The sequence below is a fragment of the Sorex araneus genome, chromosome 4, assembly GCF_027595985.1.
Source record: "Sorex araneus isolate mSorAra2 chromosome 4, mSorAra2.pri, whole genome shotgun sequence".
NCBI classification, from domain to species: Eukaryota; Metazoa; Chordata; class Mammalia; order Eulipotyphla; family Soricidae; genus Sorex; species Sorex araneus.
The window spans coordinates 35,868,125-35,894,219 of record NC_073305.1 but is presented as its reverse complement, the minus strand read 5'-3'; the positions used below and the strand labels follow the sequence as shown (position 1 = coordinate 35,894,219).

The 26,095-nt window shown below is 42.8% G+C and overlaps 1 protein-coding gene, 1 non-coding gene and 1 pseudogene across 2 annotated transcripts in view; 2 read left to right on the top strand and 1 right to left on the bottom strand.

Moving 5' to 3' along the window:
* GOLGA4 (golgin A4) overlaps positions 1-26,095 on the bottom strand; it is a 110,950-nt gene that overhangs the window by 79,834 nt on the left and 5,021 nt on the right. Inside the window, exons 2-4 of the mRNA XM_055134558.1 lie at positions 18,185-18,274; positions 7,449-7,547; positions 1,073-1,129 (exon numbers count right to left, since the gene is read on the bottom strand). Of these exons, the coding sequence (XP_054990533.1) occupies positions 1,073-1,129; positions 7,449-7,547; positions 18,185-18,274 (246 nt within the window). The remainder of the gene's footprint in view (positions 1-1,072; positions 1,130-7,448; positions 7,548-18,184; positions 18,275-26,095) is intronic.
* On the top strand, positions 3,621-3,727 carry LOC129404506 (U6 spliceosomal RNA). Its single transcript, XR_008629904.1, has one exon. It is a non-coding gene; the product is annotated as a U6 spliceosomal RNA (small nuclear RNA).
* On the top strand, positions 13,384-13,775 carry LOC101537934 (U11/U12 small nuclear ribonucleoprotein 25 kDa protein-like; annotated as a pseudogene).

Here is a 26,095-nt window from a genome sequence, read left to right as displayed (position 1 = left end):
TAATAAAGAAAAGCAGTATAATTCAATGAGCTGTGCTAAGCAACATCACTTTGTCCTGGCAGGGGTCCACAGGTGTTTCTTAGAACCTTGTTCTCCTGAGTGTCACAGGGTCACCTGCAAGATCTCCAAGCTGCGTGAGTGAAAAATGCTCAGGGGAGACAGAGGTCAGGTGCAGGTAAAGATCACAAAAAAATAAAAATTCTTCTTCGTAAATGGTTTTAACAAATCCGGGACTGCTTTAATCCAGTTCATAGTAGTACCCCTCCAGGTAGGAGTAAGCAGAAAGGGAGCATATCTCACTCCCTGCATATGGACAACTTTCTCCAGGTGTTTATAAAGCAAAACTGGAAACAAACCAATGTTTATCTCTAGGGGATACATTAAATTACAGCAAGTGAAGGAGGTGTGAGGAATATTACTAATGGGGAAAATCAGCTTTTAAAACAGCATGTATATTGTGAACTCATTCTGACTTGAAGTAATTACAGACACTGTTTATTGTACATAAACAGTGTACATGTCTACAAAAACATCCTTAGAACCAAGTTGTTACAAACATCAGCAGTTGTGAAAGGTTCTCAGTGTGATAGTTCAGATGATTTTGAGAGCTGTTTTCATATTTTTCTGCACCTTCTAGTTTTATTTTTAACAAAGTCTGTTTTCTATAAAACTAAAGGTAAAAGTTTTGCAGTGGCAGCAGCGCTGAAATGCTGTCCAGTCAGGGTGGCTGAGCACCGGAGGGGGCGGCCCCTGCACCCCTCAGTTATGCTTGAGGGTCTTCTCCACAAAAATAAAGAAGAAAAACTAAGAGCTAAGCCTGTAAGGCAGATGCTCTGCCAATGGCAAACCATGGGCCCCCTGATTTCAACTAGAAAAATATCTTAAATGAATGGTACACCTACATGAACGACTTTCATTTAAGGATTTTTTTTAAAAAAGTCAACAAACCTACTTCACTATAATTATAACAAAACTTTGAACATGACTGTTTCCACGTAAAGTCAAATGCTAATAATGAAGATTGACAACACTATAAGGTTGCTGAACTTTTAATTAACATTTATAAACAGACCTGAGGAGTCACTGGTTCACTTCCATTAACACTGTCGGGAGATTTTGTAGATGCATTCTAAAAAAGTAAAAGAAGGTAATGTAAAGAAAAGGAATAGAAGACTAGTTTTAAAATGTTAAAAATAAAGGCAACATATCAAGAGCCATTAGATGTGTTTACTTGTTAAATAAAATTAGTATCTGTTCACTTATTAGAATATTTTCATGCAAGGCAAAACTAGTATGATAAGTATTTTAGGAAATTCATTTTGCTGTAATATATGAAAAACTAAACAGCAGATATTAGTATGTAGCAAATGTAATTCAATCAAATCACATACCTCTCCCCATGATTTTTTTTCTCCCTACTTTTTTCCACAAGGCAAAATATCAGAAATTTAATAGAAAAATTCATCAAAATAGAAAACTTGCCAGAAAAAAAACAGTAATATTATTTCTTCACTACAATAATCTTCAAAGTATAATTAAACTGGACTAAACTCTGAAAAGCACTTGATTATAAGAAAGAGAAATGACTCATTTAAAGAGTCATTGTTCTAAATTAAATTTTGACAATTTTCAGGAGAACAATTTAGAAAAGCTTCCATGCCACACGTGAAAGCTTTTTGTTTTGTTCTGTTGATATGGCAAAGGCTCCAACTTCAACAACATTCTACTGATTACATCAAACTAACCTAGGTTCCATTACAATGAACAAGATTCTTTGAGATTCAAAACTCTGTACTTTATCCAAGTCTAACTAAGATAAAAACTATATAAGTTGGTCATTTTTATAGGTATACCATTTTTATAATGATTTACCTATAGAACAAAACATCTGACCAGAAGTTCAAACAGAATATAAAAACATTTGCCTACATTTCTAGAGATGACCAAGAAAAGGTGACATACATAAATTTAATCTTAAATATTAGTGCCAAAGACTTTCAAAACAATGTCTCTGCATTTTGAACTCTCACTAAACATCAGATACTAAGAGACTAATTTGAGATATGATAAATGTATTGTGGTTATATATTTTTAGTCTTTTTATTTTTAAATACATACTAAAATATTTAGAGATGAATTAAAACTTCTGGAAAAAATTGCTTCAAATAATCCAGTGGGGAAGCTGAGTGTGGGAGAGTGATGGGGTTGTAGATAAGGATGGGTTGGAGTGGAAATAAAACAAAATGGCCAAAAGTTATTAACTGTAATCCTGAGTAATGGGTGCAGGGAGAAGGTTGGGTACTTCTCAGACCAGTACTTACTAATAGTTCCATTTTTGTAATAAGCTTGAATTTTTCCCTAAGAAAGTACTAAGATATCACAATCAAGAGTATGGCTCAGTGGCAGAACACAACGCCTCCGATGCATGAAGCACTTGATTTGATCAACACCCCGAAAAATCAGAAAGAATGCAAACTTTATCAATTCATTTCCTTAATGTTATAGAGGGAGACAGGGTAGTAGGACATAAGAATTTAGGTTTATCTTCCTGTTCTGTCACTTTAAAGAACCAGAAGTTATATATTTGACATAAATATGTAGTATCATAATGAATGCTTCCCAGTCCAGATCATTGTTAAAGATACTAGGATAATATATATACACATATATGTGTGTGTACATATATATATATATATGTAAGATCCATAACTCCCTTAGCTAATCAATCTATTGAAAGGACTCTGTAAAGTATTTAAGGAGGAAGCACGGCAAGAGTCCTTATTTTAACTACTTAAGGGATGACTGTCGTATTTTTTTTTTAAGTTTCTCTGCTATTGACTGAGTTATCTCCTATCAAACAAACAGCACATTTAAGACTTTTTCCCTCTCCTGCATCTACTATTTCAACTATGTGCTACATCAGATACCTAAATAAATGCAGAATGGGACTGCTAAGGAAGAAGGCATTGCTTTATATTAGTAGGTGAATAAGGAATTGCTAGAAGCAATATCAGACATTTTGTCATCTGTCATGATGGCTTTTCCATTTCTACCCAGCAAATTTTGTCCAATAATTCTTCTTTTGTGAAGCTTCACCTGGCTTGCCTGAAGAGCAAACATATTTCCTATGCCTGTACTTTCCTCTATGAACTTACAATCCTTGGGATCATAAGTCCTTGGGACAGTAAGTCTTGTAAGTTTATGATGAAAATGCTGTCTCCCACACTCTCAAGAGGGCAAGAATCCTGAACTTCCCTTCATCCCCAGGACTTAATATTTTGCTTGGCTGATAAAAGACACTCAATAAAATGCTGTTCACCCCCTAGGCACTTCCTTCAGTAGAAGAAGACCTGTGAGGGCCTCTCCCAAAGAGAAGCCTGAAGAACTACCTCATACCAATATCTGAGAGCCCCACTGCTTTCTGCTGAAGACAATTTTCAGGTGAAAGAAAAACTTCCAAACTGTACTTAATAGCACACACAGATAGATTCCTTCATCTTTGGTTATATTTTTTCCAGTGTTTCAATAATTATTTATTGGACACTAAAGATGCAATGGTGTTTAGAATTTGGGGCAGAGGGATTCATTTTGCAAAATGCTGAATTAAGAAAACACTGGTGGTGCTCACTTCGGCAGCACATATACTAAAATTGGAATGATACAGAGAAGATTAGCATGGCCCCTGCACAAGGATGACACACAAATTCGTGAAGTGTTCCATATTTTTGCGCATGCTCTGCCGAGACTCGACCCGGGTGGCCACACTTTTGTGTGGCCGCGATGCTGCTGATCAACCAGAATCTGGAGCCTAACTAGACTACTTCCGGTTCGAGAAACTACTTGCAACCATGTCTTTAGACTGAACTAAGCCATAGCCCCACGCCGGCCGAGGACTAGAAATATCCTTTTTTCTCGTTGGGCGGCGTGGTGTCAGCCATAATATGAGGACTATTCATTAAGCAGGCACGAACTTGGTGGCGCGGGAAGGAGAGGGGAAAAATTCTATGTACTTGAAACAACGGGACTTCATATCTTTCCAGTCTCAGCAATGGAAAACTAATTATCAAATGCTGCATTGGCAGTAGGGCTGTCTTTCTTGGGGGAAAACTCCAACAATACTGAATGTTGTGTTGAAATATGGAATGTAATCAAGGTAAAGTGAAAATGAAGTGAAATGTATCAACTAAGCAGGCAGGGATGGGGGCGGGGGGCGGGGGTGGGAGGTATACTGGGGTCTTTGGTGGCGGAATATGGGCACGGGTGAAAGGATGGGTGTTTGAGTATTGTATAACTGAGACATAAACCTGAGAACTTTGTAACTTTCCACATGGTGATTCAATAAAAAATTTAAAAAAACAAAAAAAAAAACACTGGTGATTGGTGAACTGAATTCATGTCATGAATTAGACCCTCACCAAACTTTTATTCTCATAAAGGTTTCCCTTTGTGGGGCTGGAAGCGATAGCACAGCAGGTAGGGCATCTTCCTTGCACAAGGCCAACCCGGGTTCAATTCCCAGTATCCCATATGGTTCTCGGAGCACCACCAGGGGTAATTCCTTGAGTGCAGAACCAGGAGTAACCCCTGTGCATCACTGGATGTGACCCAAAAAGAAAAAAAAAGTTTCCCTTTGTTCTGGGGGTGGGGGGAAATACTTTTCTGTCTAAGCCAGCCAAAATGTAAAAATAAGTTGCTTAGTGATGGAGCATTTCCCTGACATGTGTGAGGTTCCCAGGCACACTTAAAAAAAAGAAAAGAAAAGAAACAAACTTCTTACAAACCTTAAGATTATGTAACATTTTTTACTCTGGTTAGGTTGTTTGGTTTTGTTTGGTTTTGCTTTTTTTTTGAGGGGGGTCACACCCAGCATGCACAGGGGTTACTCCTGACTCATGCACTCAGGAATTACTCCTGGCAGTGCTCGGGGGACCATATGGGATGCTGGGAATCGAACCTGGGTCGGCCCCGTGCAAGGCAAATGCCCTGCCCACTGTGCTATTGCTCCAGCCCCCAGGTTAGGTTGTTTTTTATAAAGTTTTATTTTCTCTTTGTTTTCTCTTTGAGCCACATCCAGCAGTCGTCAGAGGCTACTCTTGACTTGGTACTTGGGAGACCACTCCTGGGGCTCCCACGCACAAACCAAGCAGTCTAGCTGTTTGGGCTGTGTCCCCAGCTCCTTAACTAGCATCTCAAGGGCCCAGAGAGGAAGGGGCATTCATTACATGCAGTGAACCACAGTCTGATTCCCAGTACCACGTGACCCCTCCCACCACACCCCATCATGGGATGCAGCCCTGGAGGCTGTCAAGCACTATCAGCTGTGGCCTGGGTCCCCCGGGTACTGCAAGGCTCCAACAGCACTGCAGGCTCGGGCCCTTGCACTGACCTGCCTGCCCAGTTAGCCCGGAATTGTGGGGAGGGGCCCACAGGCTCACAGAAGAACCTGAGAACCACCAGGGAGGCCAAAAAGGTAAGTGTTTGAACTAGGATTTCAAATTCCTTTTATGTACTTAAGTGAATGAAGCTTTTTTTTTTAAAAAAAAAGTATCAATTATTTAACATGAACTTTATAAAAAGCATTATCATTTTACATTTGAAAAATACATTGGTAAGTTCACAGAAACTGGAAATCCTGAAACTAGTGATTTGTTTGTTATGTGTGGCCTGAGATCCAAGCATCACTAGCAATCCCATTTTCACTCTGGGCTGCTTTTTCTACTAAAAAAAAAAAAAAAACACCTGGGGTGGAACTGAGTGAAGAAGGGGATATCCCCAGCTCCTAGCGTCACTTAGCCCAGTGGTATGGGCCATGCATCCATACCATGTTCCATGCAACTCGACAGAGGCCTATGGAGCTCAGGGGCCACCAGTGCTAGACTCTGCTTTGCTTAAGGCTATGCAGAGCAAGGTACTGAACCCTGAGTCTCAAATGACCAGGGTACGAGGCTCCACCACGTAGCTACCTCCTCTCTTGTCTTTTTCACTCCTTACTATTTTTGTGCTATTCCTGGTGGTAGTCAGAGGCTAGCTACTCTTGGGACAGTGCTCAGTATTCAGGGGCTGCTCTCAGCACAGCTCAGGAGACGTTGGAACGTGGGGTTCCCACGTGGAAAGCAGGTGCGCCAACATTTTGAACCATCTCCTAGGCCCTGCTTTCTTTGCAGACTCTAATCTATAGAAATGCTCTAATTTCATTACCAGTTTTCAAAACAAGACCTCCGCGCCAGAGGGTGTACAGCGGGTAAGGCACTTGCCTTGCTCATGGCTGACCCAGGTTCCATCCCCAGCACTCCATATGGTCCCCTGAGCCTGCCAGGAGTAAAGCTTGGAATAAATCCTGCACAGTTTTGATGTGGCCCCAAACCCAAAAAGATAAAATACAAAAGTTTTAAGAGTTAATAAAATATCTCAACCCCAGTTGATTCAATGTCTCATCTAATTCTCTTTAGTGAGCAATTAAACACATTTGTTTTAATTTGCTGAAATTAGAGCCTGAGTACTTAAACCAATGCTACTTCAATAAACTAACAAAAAACTAACAAAAAGGTTTGTTCTTTAAGGGGCCAAAGGGATAGTACAGAGGTTAGGGGATTTGTCTTGCATGCAACTAACCCCACATGGTCCCTGAGCACCACCAGGAGTGACCTCTGAGCACTGAACAGGCTCTGCCAGGTGTGATCCAAACACATTCCTCACCCTAATAAAAAGAACTTGGAGACTCTAAGCAAGAAGAAAAGTCACACTCTCACAGTGTATACAAAATTCAAAACAAAGACACTTTCCTAAGGTGTGTACAAATTCAATACTGTATGGAGTCAGTTAGAAAAACACTGAAATAATTCTTTCCTTTCAGATGTTTAATATGTAGAAATGTGATCCTTTATCATTTTTTTTCTTCCAATATCAGGGTTGAAACCCAGGACCTCACACATGCAAGGCAAGTGTTCTAGAGCTACATTCCCCAGGCTGTATGTGGCAATTATTTTTTACAATAGGCAGACAATTCACTGTCTGCCTACTCAATATAGTTTAATTGTGAATCTACAAACAAAGTAATTTTTTCTTAAAATTCTGAGTCATATCTCAAAATAGTCTTGGCCCCACCAATGGTAGACCAAAGAGTTCTAGCAATACATAAAGTTTTTCAGTGAGAGGGCAAACATTCCCTAGGGGAGAAAATGTTAAGAGTTTAGACCAAGACAAGGCAGTCTTAGCTCCATTAATGGAAGCTGTTACTTGGTTGCTGTTAAAAAGCTGCCACAAAGCACACACCAGCCATCAAAATTCAACAATAGACTCTCTGATTGTTTTAGAACTGGGTTAGCAACAGGGAAGTGAAGATGCTTTGAGAGATGGTAAGTGACAAGCAATAGGAGAACTGCTTCTAGAATTACCAAATTGCTTTGCTTCCCCACAAAGGGAATGCAGAAAGCGGTGGAAGGACTCACCACACTGTCAATCTGTGTTTTAGGATGTTTGGAGGGATCCAAAGCAAAGATAGTATACTCAGAGAGAAAAGCAGGCTCTGCTATCATCCCGGCTAGTAGCTGTCTCATTCAGTGTAATAAGCAGAGGTATAAAAATAAAACAAATGATGAAAACAAATCATAAGGGTAAGTTGCAAAGTATTCTCACCACACAATGTGAACAACATGACAGTAGCCAGTATCACCACCACCACCACTCCACCCTTACATGCAACAAAAGCTCAGGGACACCACTGATCTATCAAGGGTCTCAGTGACCCGACATAATTTGTTTCTTGGTGTCACAAATGATATATGCAATAGGCACCACATGTGCCTACCACCTTGGTGTAAGAATCTACACCAGAGAACAACGTATGGTAATGAACATGAACTATCAGTGTAACCAAGGAAAAGCCATTCATTTCTTACACATTCATAGACAGCATGGCACTTTGGGACAAATGAAACATTTAAAACTTTCAACACTCATTTGTTACATACAAAACTCGTATCCTCCAAATCACAGCAAGAAAAAAAAAATGTTAATACAGAAACTTCTAAAAATTTAGGGATAAGCTCCATTATACTTTCTGCTTGAGCTTTCTTTCAGAAACTAGATACTACCCAAAAGACTATCACAAGGAAATGCGTGAGAAATCATAATCAAAATAAACATTTTGATATGAAGTTACACCAATCTATACATGATAAACAGACACAGAACTACTCCCACACATGTAATGAGTACAGGTGACACAGGTGACCCTGCTGTCACAGTTCACCATGGTCACCTTCTTGCTGTGACAGAACTAGAGTCAGGTAATCGGTGCCTTGAGAGAAGCTGCACCAAGGGACATAGGATCTCCTTAAAAAAAAAAAAATCTTCGGAAACACCAACTAGAACTACGTAGTATACACTAGTCAGATGTTCTATAAAAGCACACTTCGACATAGGCTCAAGAACTTGCACTTTGTGGGACTGGAGCGATAGCACCGCGGGTAGGGTGTTTGTCTTGCACTCGGCCAACCCAGGTTCGAGTCCCAGCATCCCATTTGGTGCCCCCTCGAACCACTAAGATTAATTGTTGAGTGCAGGAGCCAGGAGTAACCCCTGTGCATCGACAGGTGCAACCCAAAAAGAAAAAAGAAGAAGAAGAAGAAGAAGAAGAAGAAGAAGAAGAAGAAGAACTTGCACTTTGCTCTCAATCCCGCAATGCTGAGTATTATACAGAGCCTTCACTATGGCTTTGCTGGCTGTACATTACAGACTAGTTTACTGAGAAAGAGGACCAGCACACGTAAGTATTTTTATACTTGGTAGCTAATAACTGGCACTCCTTGGTTAAGAACTGACTTTTGGGGCTGGAGTGATAGCACAGCAGGTAGGGCGTTTTCCTTGCACGCGGCCGACCCAGATTCGATTCCCAGCATCCCATATGGTCCCCTGAGTACCGCCAGGAGTAATTCCTGAGTGCAGAGCCAGAAGTAACCCCTGTGCATGGCCAGGTGTGACCCAAAAAGTTAAAAAAAAAAAATTTACTTTAATGGGGCCAGATAGCACATCGGGTGAGGTGCCTGCCTTGTACACACCAACCTGGGTTTAATCACAGAACCCCAGAAGGTTCTCTGAGGACCACCGAGAGTTAGCCCTGAGCACAGAGCCGTGAGTAAGCCCTAAGCTCACCAGGTGTGACCCTGAAACAAAAACAACAAAAAAACTGATTTATGAGGATGAAGAAACAGTACAGTGGGCAGGGTGCCTGCACATGGCTGACCAGGGTTCAATCACCAGAACTCCATATGGTTCTCTGAGCCCAGGCAGGAGTGACCGCTGAGTGCAGAGCCAGAAGTAAGCCCTGAGCACTGTAGGATAACATCGGGTTTGTCCTTTCAGCCTTGCTGCAGAGAACTTAGGTTTATCGGGTTACACCCATCATAGTACTCCGGAGTAACTCCCATTCCTTTGTTTATCTGTAAACTCTTCTCTGTGCCCTTCTCCCCAACCAGTTAATCACCTTTTCCCCTAATCAGATTCTGTTAGCTTGTAAAATCAGATCCTTCTAAGGACACTGAACTGGTATTGTAAGTTATGTCCTTTGCATGGTTTACCTTAAAGCAATGTACTTTCTGTATGGACACAGGGAGACAGTTAATACTATGCTTTTGTAACTTGGGAGTTGATTGATTCTGAATAATATTTATTCCTGGGCATCTGCTTTCTCAACTCAGTTGCCCTTAGTTCCTAGCACCCCAAAAGTAGGGTTCCGACAAGGGACTGAATGGACCCAGGGGAAGCTGTGAGCTACCCTGGCACAAAATGGGCCAGGCAAAGCGCCATAATATTTAACTATAAGTTAAGAGCACATTCATGGACAAATTCTGTCATGACCCAAAAGAGGTAATTGGATAAGGACCCTGCTGGGGTTAGGAAGACTAACCTGGCTTGAGGACTGTGGTCTGGAATATATAGTGAATGTCCTCAGGAAGAACCAAACTTTAAGTTTGATATATCTCTTACTGTGCTCATACAGAATGACATTGCTAGAAAGACTAGAAGTAGATTTACTACAATGATTTAAGTGGATTCCACCCAGAACCCCCATTTTCCAGTAGGTTGGCAGCCACACCCACAAACTGCCCCCGGCACCCCTGTATTCCCATCAACGGCCAAGATCCAGGGACAACACTCTGGAAGCATGCGTCCATGAGACCTCTTATAGCCTAGTTCTCCCTCTCAGAGAACCTGGCAAGGTACTGAGAGCATCCTGCCCGCATGGCAGAGCCTGGCAAGCTCTCTGTGGTGCATTCGATATGCCAAATACAGTAACAACCATGGGTCTCATTCCCCTTACCCAAAAGAGCCTCCAATGTGGCACCACTGGGAAGAACGAGTAAAGAGAGGCTGCTAAAATCTCAGGGCTAGGACGAATGGAGACATTACTGGTGCCTGCTCAAGCAAATCGTTGATCAACAGAATGAGAGTGATACAGTGGCAGTAATTTAAGTGGATTACTAACTGAGGAAAGAAGAAAGAACACACTCTGGATGGGATCCCACCCTTAAGCGGATCTCCTAGTAGTCTGAAATAATCTCCTTAGATGAGATTTTGTCCTTGAGTTAATCTCCTGGAGGGGTGGCCTTACCTCTCCTTGTTGATTTGTTAATGTTCAACCCCACCTTTTTATCACCACCCTATGTGATTGCAATATAAACTAAGACTGTAAGAGCAAAGAGAGTCAGAGTCAGAATCCAGGGATCTGGGATCTAGGAATAAGGGGCAAGAAATGAAGAGTGTATGAGATGGGAGAGACGAGAGATTGAATAAATGGCAATTAATCAGCAACCAGCTTGGTCCTCGTTCTTCCTTCAGCTGTCCCAGTCCAGTCCAGTCCTCTCCAGTGGCTAGAGAGCAGCAAATGCAGGTGGCGAGAGAGCCACCCAGAGAGCCCATGAACACACATCCCTTCCTCGCATGTATATATATTTCTACAGAGCATAGCCAGGGTATGGCCCCAACCCCAAAAAATAATAATAATAATAATAATAGTGATAAAATTACATGTTACAATTAGGAGTGCATCTGAAATTTTAGGAGAAAAACATAAAAGCTGATGCCCAGTATTTAAAAGAACACACTGACTGGCCATTTCAAAAGATGCTGCCAAATAAAAATTCATACAGCAGTCTGTCTCCAAGTAAAAACACAGTCTATCCAAGTCAGTCATCATGCCAGCTACCCAAGGCCGAAGGAACCTCTCCTTGGTGGTTGTCCGCGGCGTGTGCTCCTTCTGTCTGTGCAAGCCTTACCAGCACCGGCTCTCAAGTGAACGGGCTCCTCGCTCCACCTCCTAAACTTTGTTCTGGTTCTAATCCCAGTCTGCTAAGAATTCCATTCCCCCCAGCAATGTGGTCACTGACAGAAGCCATCAGTGGAACTGACACGGATTCAAGGCTTCTGTTCAGCTGGTCTGGTGGTGCCAGAGATAGAGCCCTGAGCCAGTGTACACTGACAGTTCACAGTACAAAAATCTAAAGATCTATGAAGACAACTTAAAAGCCTGATCAGATGCATGCTGGGAGTTTCCTATCTACCCTCCCTGCCTCTTACTCTCACAGGAATTTTTCCTCCCAACCTCTGTGGTTCTGGCAGAGGTAGGATTCTTTTAAAATCCCTAAGTCTCCGTTGGACTGGAACCAGGGTCCAGTCTGAGTTTTACTCTGATTTATATTTTTACATGAGTTTTTTTTCCATTTTCAGGATTTCTAATTGGCTCCTTTTCATACCCATGAGGTCTAATTTTGTTCTGACCTATTTTTCTCCACAATTTTATAGTCTTTTAAAGAAAATTATTACTTCACTTATCTTACTAAACATATTGTCTTAAAGTCTTTCCAGACCAAGAATACTCTATTATTTTAATTTCATCAGCAGTAAATTTCTATTCAACTCCTAGCTTAATTGAAACACTGGTTTTAGAATGTTCACTTGCAGGCTCATTTGGGGGAAGGTATTATCTTTCTCCTTCCCCCCGGACTCAGCAATCCTGATCCAGTCAATATGATTCCCAGGGCCCCAGTGTGGGTTTGGAGGGTTATCATCAGACTCGAGTCACCGAGCCAGCGGGAGGTGTGGTTCAGTTCTGGGCCAGGAGGCCTCTCCAGGGACAGCGGCTTCTCACAAAGGCCCTCAGAGAACTGGAGGCCACAAGTTAGCAAAAAGCTTTTTTCAAAACCTCCCTTCAACATCACCAAGAGGCCCACTTTAGTACTGACTTGAAGTACTAAATCAAAAGGAACTTTACCAGATCTTTTCAACTAAGAATCAAAGAGAAATTAAGCCCTAAAATTATATATAAGTGAATTGAAATTAAAAAAATTAATAAAAGTAAGGGCTAGAGCGATAGTACAGTGGCTGGGGTGCTTGCCCTGCACGTGGCTGATCCAGGCTCTATTCCCAGCAAACCATATGTTCCCCCAAGCCCTACCTGGAGTAATCTTTGAGTACAGAGCCAGAAGTAAGCCCCGAGCACTGCCAAGTGTGGTTCAAAAACAAAAAAATAAAAAATAAAAATGAAAGGAAAACTAAGCCCTACTGCCTGCCTGAGGAATTTTCTAGCCTCCAAGATAATGAATTAATGTCTCTTCTATTAGGGGAGGGACAGAATACAGTGTAAGCAAGAGTTAGACTCTTAGACTCTTCTAAGCAAGTATTTGAATTCTCTGACTTAGAGAAAGTACTATTTCTAGCTTGCCAGAGGCTGTAATATACAATGAGTAAGAGTACCACCAGTTTGTCTACCAAGTCCAGCCCACTCTTTACTTGCAACATGTATTCAAGAACTACTTAGCAAAAGAAAAAAAATAAAACTCAGCAGATGTGGAAACACAAGCACAGAATAAATCATTTTAATCTGAGACCGGGAACTATTTGGTCTATACAGAGAACTGAGCTCTTTCAATAAAATTTGTAGACAGTTCAAACAAATAAGGTGGGTCCAGGGATATGCCTGTGATATGCAGCTGCCTTGAATAGATGAAAGTCCTGAGTTGGATCCCCAGCACCACCCCATAAGACCAATTACCACCACTGACATTATGATCCTTTGGGCCACAACTCCCTATGCACCACAGCAAAGTGTGCAACCCCTGGAGACGACTGATACAACAATAAAGGGGCAGAGGAAGAAGAGGAGAAGAGAGAAGGAAAGGGGAGGAGGGACAAGCCCTAATCACCAACTGAAACGCCAAGATTTAGAAAGATGCAGGGAAAGATACTAGGTCAGGAAACCAGGAAAGTAGTAACAGATCCAAGGAATTTTTTGATAAATCCCAGGGCACATGAGACTAAAGAAAACATGTGATCTTTCGGCCTGCCCCAAGGCACTGGAGGAGGACCAGAGGAGAGAGACTGCCTCACTCAGAGGCGGCTGTCGTGTTCCAGGAGGAACTCACCATGGTGGTGCAGGACCCACTGCTCTGAGACATCCCTCTGCAGGTCACCTTGGAAGTGACTTTGGAACTCCCAAACAGCACTAGAATATGGCGAGGCCATGACAGCCCAAGTGCACAAGATGGATGGAGAAGTCATGGCTGTGGTGGACCTGAGGAAGGCCACCTAAGGGCAGGTGCAGCTCAGGCAGGAGCTCGAAGGGGGCATTCGGCACATCAGCGGGCCTATGAGCGGAGGAATGTGCCACCCGAACCTCTGCTGGCGAGAAGCTCAAGCAGGACAGGAAGAAGCTCCAGGATTATGGGATCCACAATCGGGAGGAGGTGCCCTTCATCAAGACACTGCAACAGAAGTGAACTCAGGCAAGGGCTGTGCTCTGGTGGCCAAGCTGTGCTCCCCCACCCGCACCCCCCCATGAAGAAGCCGTAGGTCACTGACTTCTCTGAAAGTGTTGAGGTGACACAGACACCTCACAGCTCCCTCTGGACAGGCTACCTGTGTGGGCCCTCAGCACCTGGAGTAGGAGAGCTGGTCCTTGTTTCTCTCCCACATGTCTGGCCTGGCCTTGATTCCTAACTGAAGCCAAACACTCTAATCACATGACAGATTCCATATGGCTGTGGGCCCAACCCTGTAAATAAAATTTAAAAAAAAAAATCAACTCGCCACACCAACTCTAAGGAAATGGCTTAATAACTCTACAATAAGGTGGAATAAAAAGGCTGGTTCTTCAAAAAGATCAATAAATCTCATACCTCCACTGGCAGAAAATGCTATAAACAAGTGTATGCCACCAACTAGAAAACTTGGATAACCTACAAATTCCTAGAAAAATACATATTACTAAAACTGACTCAGGAGAAATAGAGAATCTCAACAGAACTACAAAAATAGAGACTGAGTTAGTAATAAAGTACTTCCCACCAACACCCCCCCCCCAAAAAAAAATCTAGACTCAGAGGGCTGGAGCGATAGAACAGCAGGTAGAGTGTTTGCCTTGCACTCGGCTGACCCGGGTTTGATTTCTTCGTCCCTCTCGGAGAGCCCGGCAAGCTCCCAAGAGTATCCCATCCGCATGGCAGAGCCTGGCAAGCTACCCATGGCGTATTCAATATGCCAAAAACAGTAACAAGAAGTCTCACAATGGAGACGTTACTAGTGCCCGCTCAAGCAAATCGATGAGCAACAGGACGACAGTGCTACAGTGCAGAGGGCTTCACTGTTAAAGTTTAGTCAAGACTGAAATACCACAGGGGCTCAGTAGTGGAAGGCAGGCCCAGCACCTGTGAAATGTATGAGTCTCTGAATCTAAGTTAATGTTAGAGATCCCTCGGTCAGAAGTGACTGAGCCAGCATATAAAACCCCACTGATTCAAATGACTCCAAACACCATTTCCTTAGGGGCTGGGTACTGCTTCATGCAAGGGGGGATGATGCCTTGGCCCCCAGCACCATAGGGCCAGAGATGTCAAAACAGAGACAAGAGTCCTTTACACACACACACACATACACACACACACACACACACACACACCCCACACACACACACACACTCACTCACTCACTAGTCTTATGCCCAGTCTTACTTCAAAAAGAAAACTCCTTGAAAAGGCATTGACATTTAGCCATAAAACAGAAATGAAGCACTGACGCATACTATACAGGGTGGGCCTGAAAGGCATTATACCAAGAGATAGTATTTCATCCCCGGGACCTCACGGACCCTGGTATCCTGAGCAGGATAACGTGGCTTAAGCAGCACCACACGACCAGGCCAGGCCTAAGCATCTAACCATATTGCTAAGAGTGACCCTGGACCCCGAGTACTACTACATGAAGGTCCAAATAAGTAAATAAAATGCAACTATCAATAAGGTCAAAGAAAGTAAGACTGCAAAGCAAGTATGCATATGTTTTAAACTTTTATACAACTCTGTCGAATAATTTAAATATGCACTAATAATAATATGCAATAAGAACACGGTATATATGACACCACTTTTGAATGTAAAAACTATACTCTGAAATGCTTACAATAATTTACTGTACTATGAATACTAGGAATTTAATATTTTTTGTTTTAAAGTGATTTTATTCATAATAACCTTTCAGAATCTGTATTGCAAACCATAATGCCCAAAAAGAGAAAAAGAGAGACACAGACAGACAGACAGAGTGAGAGAGAGAGAGATGTGGGGGGAGAGAGGGAAAGAGAGAAGAAAAATGCCTGCCAGAGAGGCGGGGGCAGGGCAGGAGGTGTGGAGGGAAACTGAGTACTCTTGTGGTGGGAAATGTACACTGGTGAAGGAAACAGTGTTGAAACATTTCAAGAATGAAACCCAGGGGCTGGAGAGATAGCACAGCGGGTAGGGCGTTTGCCTTGCACGCGGCCGACCCAGGTTCAAATCCCAGCATCCCATATGGTCCCCTGAGCACGGCCAGGGGTAATTCCTGAGTGCAGAGCCAGGAGTAACCCCTGTGCATCGCCAGGTGTGACTCAAAAAGCAAAAAAAAAAAAAAAAAAAAGAATGAAACCCAATCATGAACAACTTTGTAACTGTGTATCTTGCTGTGATTCAATTTAAAAAACTAATTGAGGGGCTGGAGCAATAGCACCGAGGGTAGGGCATTTGCCTTGCACACGGCCAACCCAGGTTTGATTCCCAGCGTCCCATATGGTTCCCTGAGCACCGCCAGGGATAATTCCTGAGTGCAGAGCCAGGAATAACCCCTGTGCACCTGTGCATTGCCAGGTGTGACCCAAAAAGCAAAAAAAAAAAAAAAAAACTTAATTGAAATTTTAAGTTATTTTATTCAATGCAAATTGAAAATAACTCTTAAGTTTTAAGTTTGTAAAGCACCCTACAGCCTACCAATTCCATTCCAAGACTAACACTTTTATAAATTTTATATATAATGCTCATTACAATAGTCACTTATAATACTGAACAGACTTTAAAATTTGATTTGTAACATCTGAGACTTTCTCCAAACTAACTAGATTCAATGCAATTCCAAACAAAAATCTATTAGCTCTGCTGTCCTTGGGCTTGTTTGTTTTGAATCTGTTCTTATGAACCCTGAAAAATCTTGAAAGGAAAAAGAATAGGAGCCAGAGAGAAGTACAGGGGGTTAAGGTACTTGCAATGCATCCCACCAAACCCAGTTCAAATTCCCAGGACCATATATGGTCCACTGAGCACCAACAGGGAGCAGTGAGCCGGGAATACCCCTTAGCACTGCAAGGAATGACCCAGAGCCTTCCCCACCCCACCCCCCAAATACAAAAGAAAATCAGAAGAAGATAAAAGAAAAATAAAAATAAGAACAAACAAACATTCCAGAATAACAAGGTAGGAAGGCTATGGACTAATCGCCTGTGTTCTCATATTTTATTATGTGATGCCCTAATCCCTGATTTGATATTTCAGGGGGAAACCTTCAGAAGGAATTGATAGATGAGATCACAAGGAAATAACACGTAAAGGGAAAGAAACTCTGCCCCTCCCATCACCATCTCTCTCTAGGTTCTAGAACCAAGGAGAAGCTGTGCTAAGACATAATGAGATAACAGGTGCACAAATCAGCCTTTACCAGAAACCTGCTGGCACTTTGATCACAGATCACCCTGCATCCAGAACTGTGAGAAATGAAATTCTGTTGCCTAGAGGTTCCATAAACTGGCAAGAAGATAAAGTTTTGCAATCACTCTTAAACAGGCTGGGGATTACTAAAAAAGTGTGTCACCTTCAGCCCTAGATTCTACTTCTAAACACATACCAAAATAAATGCAGTACACAGTAGCCTAACTTAACAACAGCCCCAAACTGAAAACAAACCAAATGCTTAATGCACAGTATTCACATCTCAAACACTTATTTAAGTAGTAAACTCTAAGGAAAAGGAAGGAAACAAATACCAAAAAGTCAGGACAGTGTCAACCTTGTGGGGATAGCAAGAGAGCACTAAGGTGCTAGCAGTAATCCTTCTCTCTGCCTGGTGGTGGCAATAAGCAGCTGTTTTATGCATTTGTTTTATCCTCTTTTCTGTATCTGCACCAGACTTCACAGAAAGGGGGAAGAGTGGGGGGAAAACATCTCATCTGAATGATAGTGCCATCTGCAAGTTACATGGAATCAACTGCCTTACAGTTTTCAGTCACTAGTCTAAAAATATTGAGCCCTTTCTGATACAAAGTCATGCTCACCAAACTTCTCAAATTATTCTGAAAACCTGAAATATTAACAATACAGTAGATTATTCGCTCAAGTAAAAACTCACCAAGAAAAGACTTTACTAGAGCATGACTACTCTGCAAACCAAGAGTAATGAGTATGTTGTGTCTGAGAGAAAGCCCAGAGGCTAGGGCACATGCCTATTTGTCCCCTTTGTCCCGAATCAGCACATGGCCCCTGGGCATCATCAGGTGTAGTGCTGCAGGGCCTCCAGAACCACTGGGTGGCTGCAGAGGTCCTTGGCACTGCACGTCCCGAGGCCCTCATATTGAACCACCCCAGAGTGATAGAGAACACCAGGAGTGACCCTTGGGTCACTTAAGCACTTGAGAGGTCTAAAAAAAAAAAGTATGTTACTAATAATAAAAAAAAAAAAACCTAGAAATTATTAGCAACATACTTATTCTCGATTACAAACACATGTGACTTGTCAGAATAACTTGTTTTGCTTTCAATAGTAGCATTATGTTATAGTTTGTGATGATAAGTTTCTTAAGGTACTTTATGGAAAGAAAAACTTCCAAACTTACCTCTCTATTAGGTGTACCCTCATCACCTTGCTCTGTAAATGAAGATGTCCTGCTTCTATTTCTCGTTGGTGTTGAAGAATTAGAGGAAGCCTGGGTGTAAAAATGAAACGATTACACATATAACAAATTACACTGACCAATGTCGAGATTCTTAAACTTTGGGTCATCAACCCATATCTGAGGGTGCATAATTGATTGCAGGGGTTGTAAAACAGAAAAATGACCATTCTGAAGGACTTCTGAACATGCACCACCAAAAAAATAGTTCAAAATCAACCAGATAATAAATTCAGAGAGTCTCCGCCGAGATGTGATCCCAGCGGCCACATGTGTGCAGCCTCACTGCAGCTGCACAAGCATGATTCCAGAGGCCAGCTAAACTACTTTTGGTACCGGCAGCTTCTTGCAGAAATATCTCTAGACTACAAACTAAGTCGCGGCCCCATGCCTGCCCAGGAGGGGAAACCAGGAGGGGAAAGGTTTTTCTCTCTCGCCTTTTCCTTGCAGGGGAGGAGGGGGGGGGGCGGGGGGGCCGAGGAGTGGTAACCACCATATTATAAGAACCACTAATGAGAGGTACAAGCTTGCAATGATCCAATTTCTGGAAGAAATTTCCCTGGATTTAGTTGCTAAAATACAGAAATCCAAAACTGTGCGGCCGCAAACTCATATCTCTTCATAGCAGATCTGATTCTGGTGGGGAACTCCAAACAATAATAGTGTGTTTTTTGTTGAAATATTGAATGTAACCAAAGTAAAGAGAAAGTAAAGTGACATTTATCAGTTACACAGGCGGGGGTGGGTGGGTGGGGGGATGGGAAGTATACTGGAGTTTTTTCGGTGGTGGAATATGTGCACTAGTGAAGGGATGGTTGTTTCAGCATTGTATAACTGAGACGTAAGCCTGAAAGCTTTGTAATTTTCCACATGGTGATTCAATTAAAATAAATAAATAAATAAATAAATTCAGAGCATTGCCACCCGTGTTGCTTTCCTTGGACAAAAAGTAGTCACAAGTGGGAAAAAATTTAAGAAGCCTGGGTGGTGCACTATTTACTGGGCAGCCTCTTTCCTTCCCCAAAGAATGCTGGAGAAGGAAAGACAAGACCAACACAGGAGAAACAGAACAGGCAGCAAAACTTCATCAACTAGAAGGCCCATGCTGCCCCTGACACAGTGGTTCTCTACCAATCTCCCAGCTAGAGCAGAATTCATGTTTTGAGGGCTATGTGTCCTCAGATGAAAACTAAGGCTGTGTCACCCGACCCTCTCTGCCATCTTCATAGCAGGCCACCTGCACATCTCCTGAGCCGAGGGCTTCGTGGCTGATGGCTGCAAATCTACAGGGGCAATAACCTTCGCACAGCAGGAAGACAGCAAACACAGTGGGGGAGACTTAGAGAAACCCCCACGCTCAATGAGCTCAAACAATAGTACGGAAGGTTCTACCCATACCAACCAGTTCTGTAAACTGTCAGCAAATGACTTTCGTGGCACCATGTTTAGGATGCTCGACAGCACAGGGAGACAACAAAACACAATGAAGTACGAGGATATAAGTGATAATCCTACACGTGCCATAGCCATGCCACTGGACCCCGCACATGAGTGTTAATGCATTGGGGCCACCCGGAAGGGGGTGGGTGAGGCCCCTCCCTGCCCCAACAGAGCCAGACCCGGGAACAGAAAACCTCCAGAACTCAATCCCGCCATGCTCACTGCTGCTCTCTACACGCTCGGACGAGCCTCACCCATGAGTCAACCTATTCCTGGACATCTCATACTTCATACCACCAATCTGCCAAGAGCAGCACACCACATTTGACTGGGTTTAAAGTAAAGGCAACCAATCTGGGGGAAAAGTATATTTATACAGATATAGATACAAGCACACAAGGCTCAACCTTTAACAACATGTTACTAATCTCTTATAGAATGACTTAATAGCTCCTGGGTGAAATTCAACAATCTTCACATACTTTCCTCTCAAATGAGAAACCTTTGTTGTCTCATTTTTAGTGGATTATTCATAACAAGCAATGCAAAATAAATTATTTTGGTTCTGCTTGGGGGCAGGGTTTGGGGTTCTGGATGGAAATTTGGTGGTGGGAAAGTGTAATGGTGGTGGGATTGGCATTTGAATATTAAATGTAATTTTTAAAAAAAGAAATGACAATCCTACATTCAGAAGGCTCAGGAATGAAAAATATAATAGTGATAATTAAAAATTAAATTTAAAAATAATAAAATTAAAATTTTTAAATGCAATAGAGGTCCTGGCTATCAGAATGACAGAGCTGAGATGCTTCAAAATGAGTACAAGAAATCTCAAAAAAACAGCAGAAGATAGAAAAAACTCTGAAAAGAAAAGGATAGCTCACCAAAGAACTAGGGATGAAGTCAAGAGGAAGAATCTAAGAATAATCAGAGTCCATGAAGAACAAGAAGGTAAATTCAATGAAGAACCACTAGTTAAATCATAGCTAATAGTTTCTGAATTGAGGAATGCAGGAACCAAAATCTAAGAGGCCAGAAGGGCCCCAGCAAAAGCAGACCCAAATAAAAAACTCCAAGGCATTATAATTTGAATGACAAAAGCCAATGATAGAGACAGAATACAGAAAGCAGCAAATCAAAATAGAAACTCAAATACAAAGTAAAGCACGTAAGATCCACAGCAGATCTATCAAATGAGACTCTCTGAGCCAGAGGAGAATGATGGGATATAGTGAAAAATCTCAATGAAACAAACACCTCACCAGGAATACACTACCTAGAACCAATTGGACAGAGAGGTAGGAGTTTGCAGTGACGGGACGGGATGCATGGGGAATCTTGCGATGGAGGAGGTAGAACTGGCCCTGCCTCCTGCCCAAATGAGACCCCGAGCAGTCACCCATGTACAGCTCCTCCGTTCCTGAACAGTCTTGATCCCAGCACCACAGAAACCAATCTCAGAATGCAGCGGCTGCTGGCAGAAATACCTTTGGACTTAATACCAAAATTCTAAAACTGGGTGGCCACTTTCGCAACCATGCAATATCATATGCTCTTTGTTACCAACAATAGAAAACATACCATCTAATGATACCATTCCGACAGGTCTGACTGTTGGGGGAAAAACTCCAAATAATGATAGTGAGTTTCCTGTCGAAAATTGAATCTAATCAAAGTAAGGAAAGAGTAAAGTGAAAATCATCTGCCACCAGGAAGAAGGGGAGTAGAACGGCGGGGTATGCTGGGGTTTTTGGTGGTGGAACATGTGCACTGGTGAAGAGATGGATGTCTGAGCATAGTATGACTGAGACTCGATCCTAAAAGCCCTGTAACTGTTCTCATGGTGATTCAATTAAAAAATAATTTTTTAAAAAAAAAAAAGGAAGGGAGGGGAGAGATGAGCAAATAAGTATACAGGTGAGAAAAAAAAAAAAAAAGCCCACAAACTGAAAGGACTCTGCACAGGGAGGAGAAAATGTTACAAAAACTTAATAACATCTTTTTAAGAATAAGGTATTAAAAGTCCGTAAATTAGAGGTCAAAAAACTCACTAACACATCTCCTTTTTTCACACACACACACACACACACACACACACGACACTGAGTCATAAAAGAGACACTGAGTCATAAGAGATATGCAAAGCCAAAGTCCTCTCTGATAGCCGAGGAGAGAGCTGAGCCATGCAGAGGAAGACACAATACCAGGGCCACGCTGAGACACTGCCAGAGCAATTGGTCCAGACTTTCAGGACCTCCTGCAAACCCTGTGAGTTAGCAAACAGCATTCACTGACTCCCTTTCCTGCTTAACTAGCCACAGTGAGATCCGCTGCTCACAACTAAGAACCAACACACACATTCCTTCTATGATGAACCAAAAAATAGCAATATGTGATAGAAGAACTGAGCTAGATGCAAAAGTCACCGTCAGGGACAGAAGATTCCTTCTCAGTAAAGATCAGTATGAATGTAAGAAGTCAGAAACAAGCAAATGGTTGAATATAAGAAAAAGGTACAGCAGGTAGAGAGCTCGTCTTGCACGTGGATGACTCGGTTTTGATTCCTGGCATCCATATGGGCCTCTGAGCACTACCAGGAGTGATTTCTGAGTACAAAGCTAGGAGTTAGTCCTGAGAATCACATGGTGTGGCCCAAAAATGCAAAAAATAAATAAATAAAAATAAAGGTAAAGCCCTACCAATGTTATGTTGTGGGGGGGAGGGGTTGTTTTGGTTAGTTTGTTTTGGGGCCACACCCGGCAATGTTCAGGAGTTACTCCTGGCTCTGTACTCAGAAATCAATCCTGGTCATGTTTGGGAGCCCATTGTGGTGCTGGGGATCCAAACCAAGTAGGTTGCATGCAAGGCAAACATCTTACCTGCTGTATTATCGCTCCGGCCCAGCCCAATCAATGTTTTAAATGTCTAGAAAATGTATATTCAAAGTCAACACTTTTTAAAATATGAGAACAGAAAGCAGGCAATGAATGAGCAGTGCTTCTCCAGGACTGAGATAGCTTGCAAATGTGCAGAGTATTTCAGAAACAGTTTTCAAGTTGAAGAAATTTATATAGAACCTTACCACACCAAGAGCCATGATTTCTAAACCATAATAGAGCTTCAAAGGCAGCCACTGAGATAGAGGAGCTGTATCTGGTATCTATATTCTGAGGCGGGCAGGAGCGATTCCTAGTGATGCTTAGGGCTACTGCCAGGCGTGCTCAAGGGACAAGGCAGTGTCAGGGACTGAACTCGGGGCCCCTGTATGCAAAGCATGTGCTACAGCCCACTGAGCTTCTCTACTGGTATCTGGTATCTACTTTTAAAATGTCATGTGTAATATCTCTTTAATAAAAGGACTGCTGTGAGGGAAAAAAAAAAACTTAGAAAGTACTACCAGCTCCTGACCAATTCTCTCTGCTGTGATTCTATCATCTCAAAGAAAATGTGATATTAATAATTCCACTGGACCAAATGCCCAAATTATCAGGAAATAGCTAGTCTAAAAGGTAATTTTTCCAATCACATGAAAAGTCTCCCTCCAATTTTCTGTAATGGAAAATCAGCCTTTTTGCCATCATCTTGTGTAAGCCTAATCAGTATCTGAATAATCAATACTGCTCTAGTAAATTGGTAAAATCAAATGGTGGGATTTACACCATTTGTAAATGGGAAGAATTTCCACTTTATTTACAAAGTACTACTCAGAAAAGTAGTACCAGCTCCCAAGGCTGGGCCTGCTGTCTGGTATATCTGCCTCTGGAATTGTAAGAGTAAAGATCATCCAAAGAAATGGGTGTGACAGAAAAGCACAAAACATGGGGCTAGAGTAATAGTACCACAGGTAGAGCACTTTCCTTGAATGCAGCTGGCCCAGATTTGATCCCCAGGACTCACTCTCCACGGTCCCTTGAATACACCAGAGACTGTAGAGAGTGAGCCTTGGGCACAGAACCAGGAGAAAATCCCAAACACAATCAGGTGTGGCCTCCCCAGAAAACCCCCAAAACATGCATTTTAAAAAATGGGAACAGAAATAGGACAGTGAGTAGGGTGCTTGCCTTGCACATGGCCAATCCAGGTTCAATACTTGGCAACTCATAGGGTCTCTGAGCCTGAATGTGGAGCCAGGAGTACTCCCTGGGCATGGGAGAGGGGGCAAGGAGGAGAGGAGAGAGGAGAGAGAGACAGAGAGAGAGAGGGAGAGAGGGAGAGAGAGAGGGGGGGAAGGGGAGAAGTGGAGAGAGGGAGAGAGAGGAGAGAGAGAGAGGAGAGAGAGAGGAGAGAGAGAGGAGAGAGAGAGAGACTCTAAACCAAACTTGACCACACAGTCCTCCCCAACTAGAGGGCAGAGGCAGAAGGCAAAAAGATGCACTCCTGTCTTCAAAGGAAGATCCCTGGAAGCCATGTGGTCAGAATCACAGGAACCTGGAAGAGCTTTAAAGTGGCCAACCACCGGCAAGAAATAAAAAACCAGTCCTACACCCACTAACTAAGGACTGAACTCTCACAACAGCATGACTCTGGAAGAGGACCTTCATTTCTAGATACAACAGTCCGCGGGCCCCTGATGCTGGCCAGCTCCACTGTGTCGGGCATCTGTCCCCTACACTAACTGGGTCACTCAGCACTACAGCTGCAGTGACTTGTTGGACAACAATAAAAGTTAATTACAGTCACCTTTGGGAATAATAAGTCTGCAGTATCTTGGCTCCCCACTATGCTCATAATCTGTCAAGATTCTACTGAGATGACCTCTCCCAAAATGCAGCCACAACATCCTATACACATGAGCACCACAGTGGGAGAACTTGCCTTCGAACCCCATGTGCAGTGCTGATTTCAATCCACTCAGGCAAAGGCAGCCCCCAGCACAGCACGGCAGGCTCTGGGAAATAAGCAGGTGCTCTCCTGCACTTCATCTCTTTGGAGCCTCATGACCAACCAATCGAAAAAGCAAGCAGGACCCTCGATGAGAAAATAAAAGGCTCTGAATGCTTCTGCAGTCTGGCTAGCTGCACCCTACAAGGTCTGAGGGGGCACACGAGTCTTCTGACTCCCTCGGTCATCTCCCCAGTCCTCTTCTTTTGCTACTCAAGTAGTTTCTACAAGCACCCATAACCCATAAGGAAAAACAAAACTCCTACTTTACACACAGACACCTTTAAATAGAAACAGCAACCCTCTGAACAGTGAACAGTGGGCTAGGCAGCTGGCTAGGTGATGCCCGGGGTCCCTGAGCACCACTTGGGAAGTCCCAAGAAAACAAAAATGCTGATTAAGTTTCCAGAACAGGTATGTAAACTAAACGCTACATTCTTCTCCTGCCCAAAACCCCATTTGAAATGGGAGTTTAAAAAAGATAGAAACACAGATGAAGCTCTACAAAGACAGAAGATAGCTCTGAGAGCAAGAGTGCATGCCTTGCATTTGGGGGCCCAGGAACCCCAGCACCACATGGTACTCCAGCACTGCTATAAGCTGCAGCCAAGCACTGAACAAGAAGCCCCAAGCACTTCTGGATAGACCTAAATAGCCAAAACAGAAATGAGCAAATGAAACTCTGGAACAAGAGAGAACATCGGTGGCAAAAATATAGAGCAGGTAGGGCACTTGCCTTGTATGAGGTGGTTTCAACCCCTTGCACCCTGTAGGGTTGCTAAGCACCATCAGAGTGACCCCTGAGCACAAAGCCAGGAGAAAGTCCTGAGAACCATCAGGTGTGGACCAGAAACAAACAACTAGATGAATCAAATACAAAAAGATTCAAATCGGTGGAAAAATCTGAACAAAGGAAGTCACCACTCCAAACATACACCTACGAGTGAGGGGAAAGCAACAGCCACAGACTCCATCAAGGAAAAAGAAAAAAAGAAAATCACAGGTTTCGAGAACTGGAATAGGAGATTATTGCTCTCAGGGATTAATGAAGGGTTTGGATAAACAGGTACTTGGGGTCAGACTCCTTCAAACCAAACCTACCTCTAGACAAAAGTAACAGCCAATGTAAGGAGCAACCTGCCTCAGGGATGCTAGGCCAACAGTGGTTACTGGAGGTACAAAGTAGCAGGTTACCAGCTAATAGCCCTGCCTACCTGCACCATTACTGATAGTGTCCCTGCTGTAAAGAGAGCACAACAGGTGAGAGCACAAGATTTGCATGCAAGGAGCCTGGGTTTGATCCCCAGCACCAGACAGTCCCTCAGCACTTGTTAGATGTGGCCCCAAACCATCCCAAAAAAGGAAGAGTGCTTGCTTAATTAAATTATATGGACACCTTTCAAACTAGAACCCTCTGTTTGAGCTATCAGAGGAAAAATTCTTGTTAAGACTGTTCTTCCTGGGCCAGAGCAATAGTCCAGTGGGAAGGGCATTTGCCTTGTACCTGGCTGACCCGGGTGCAATTCCCAGCAT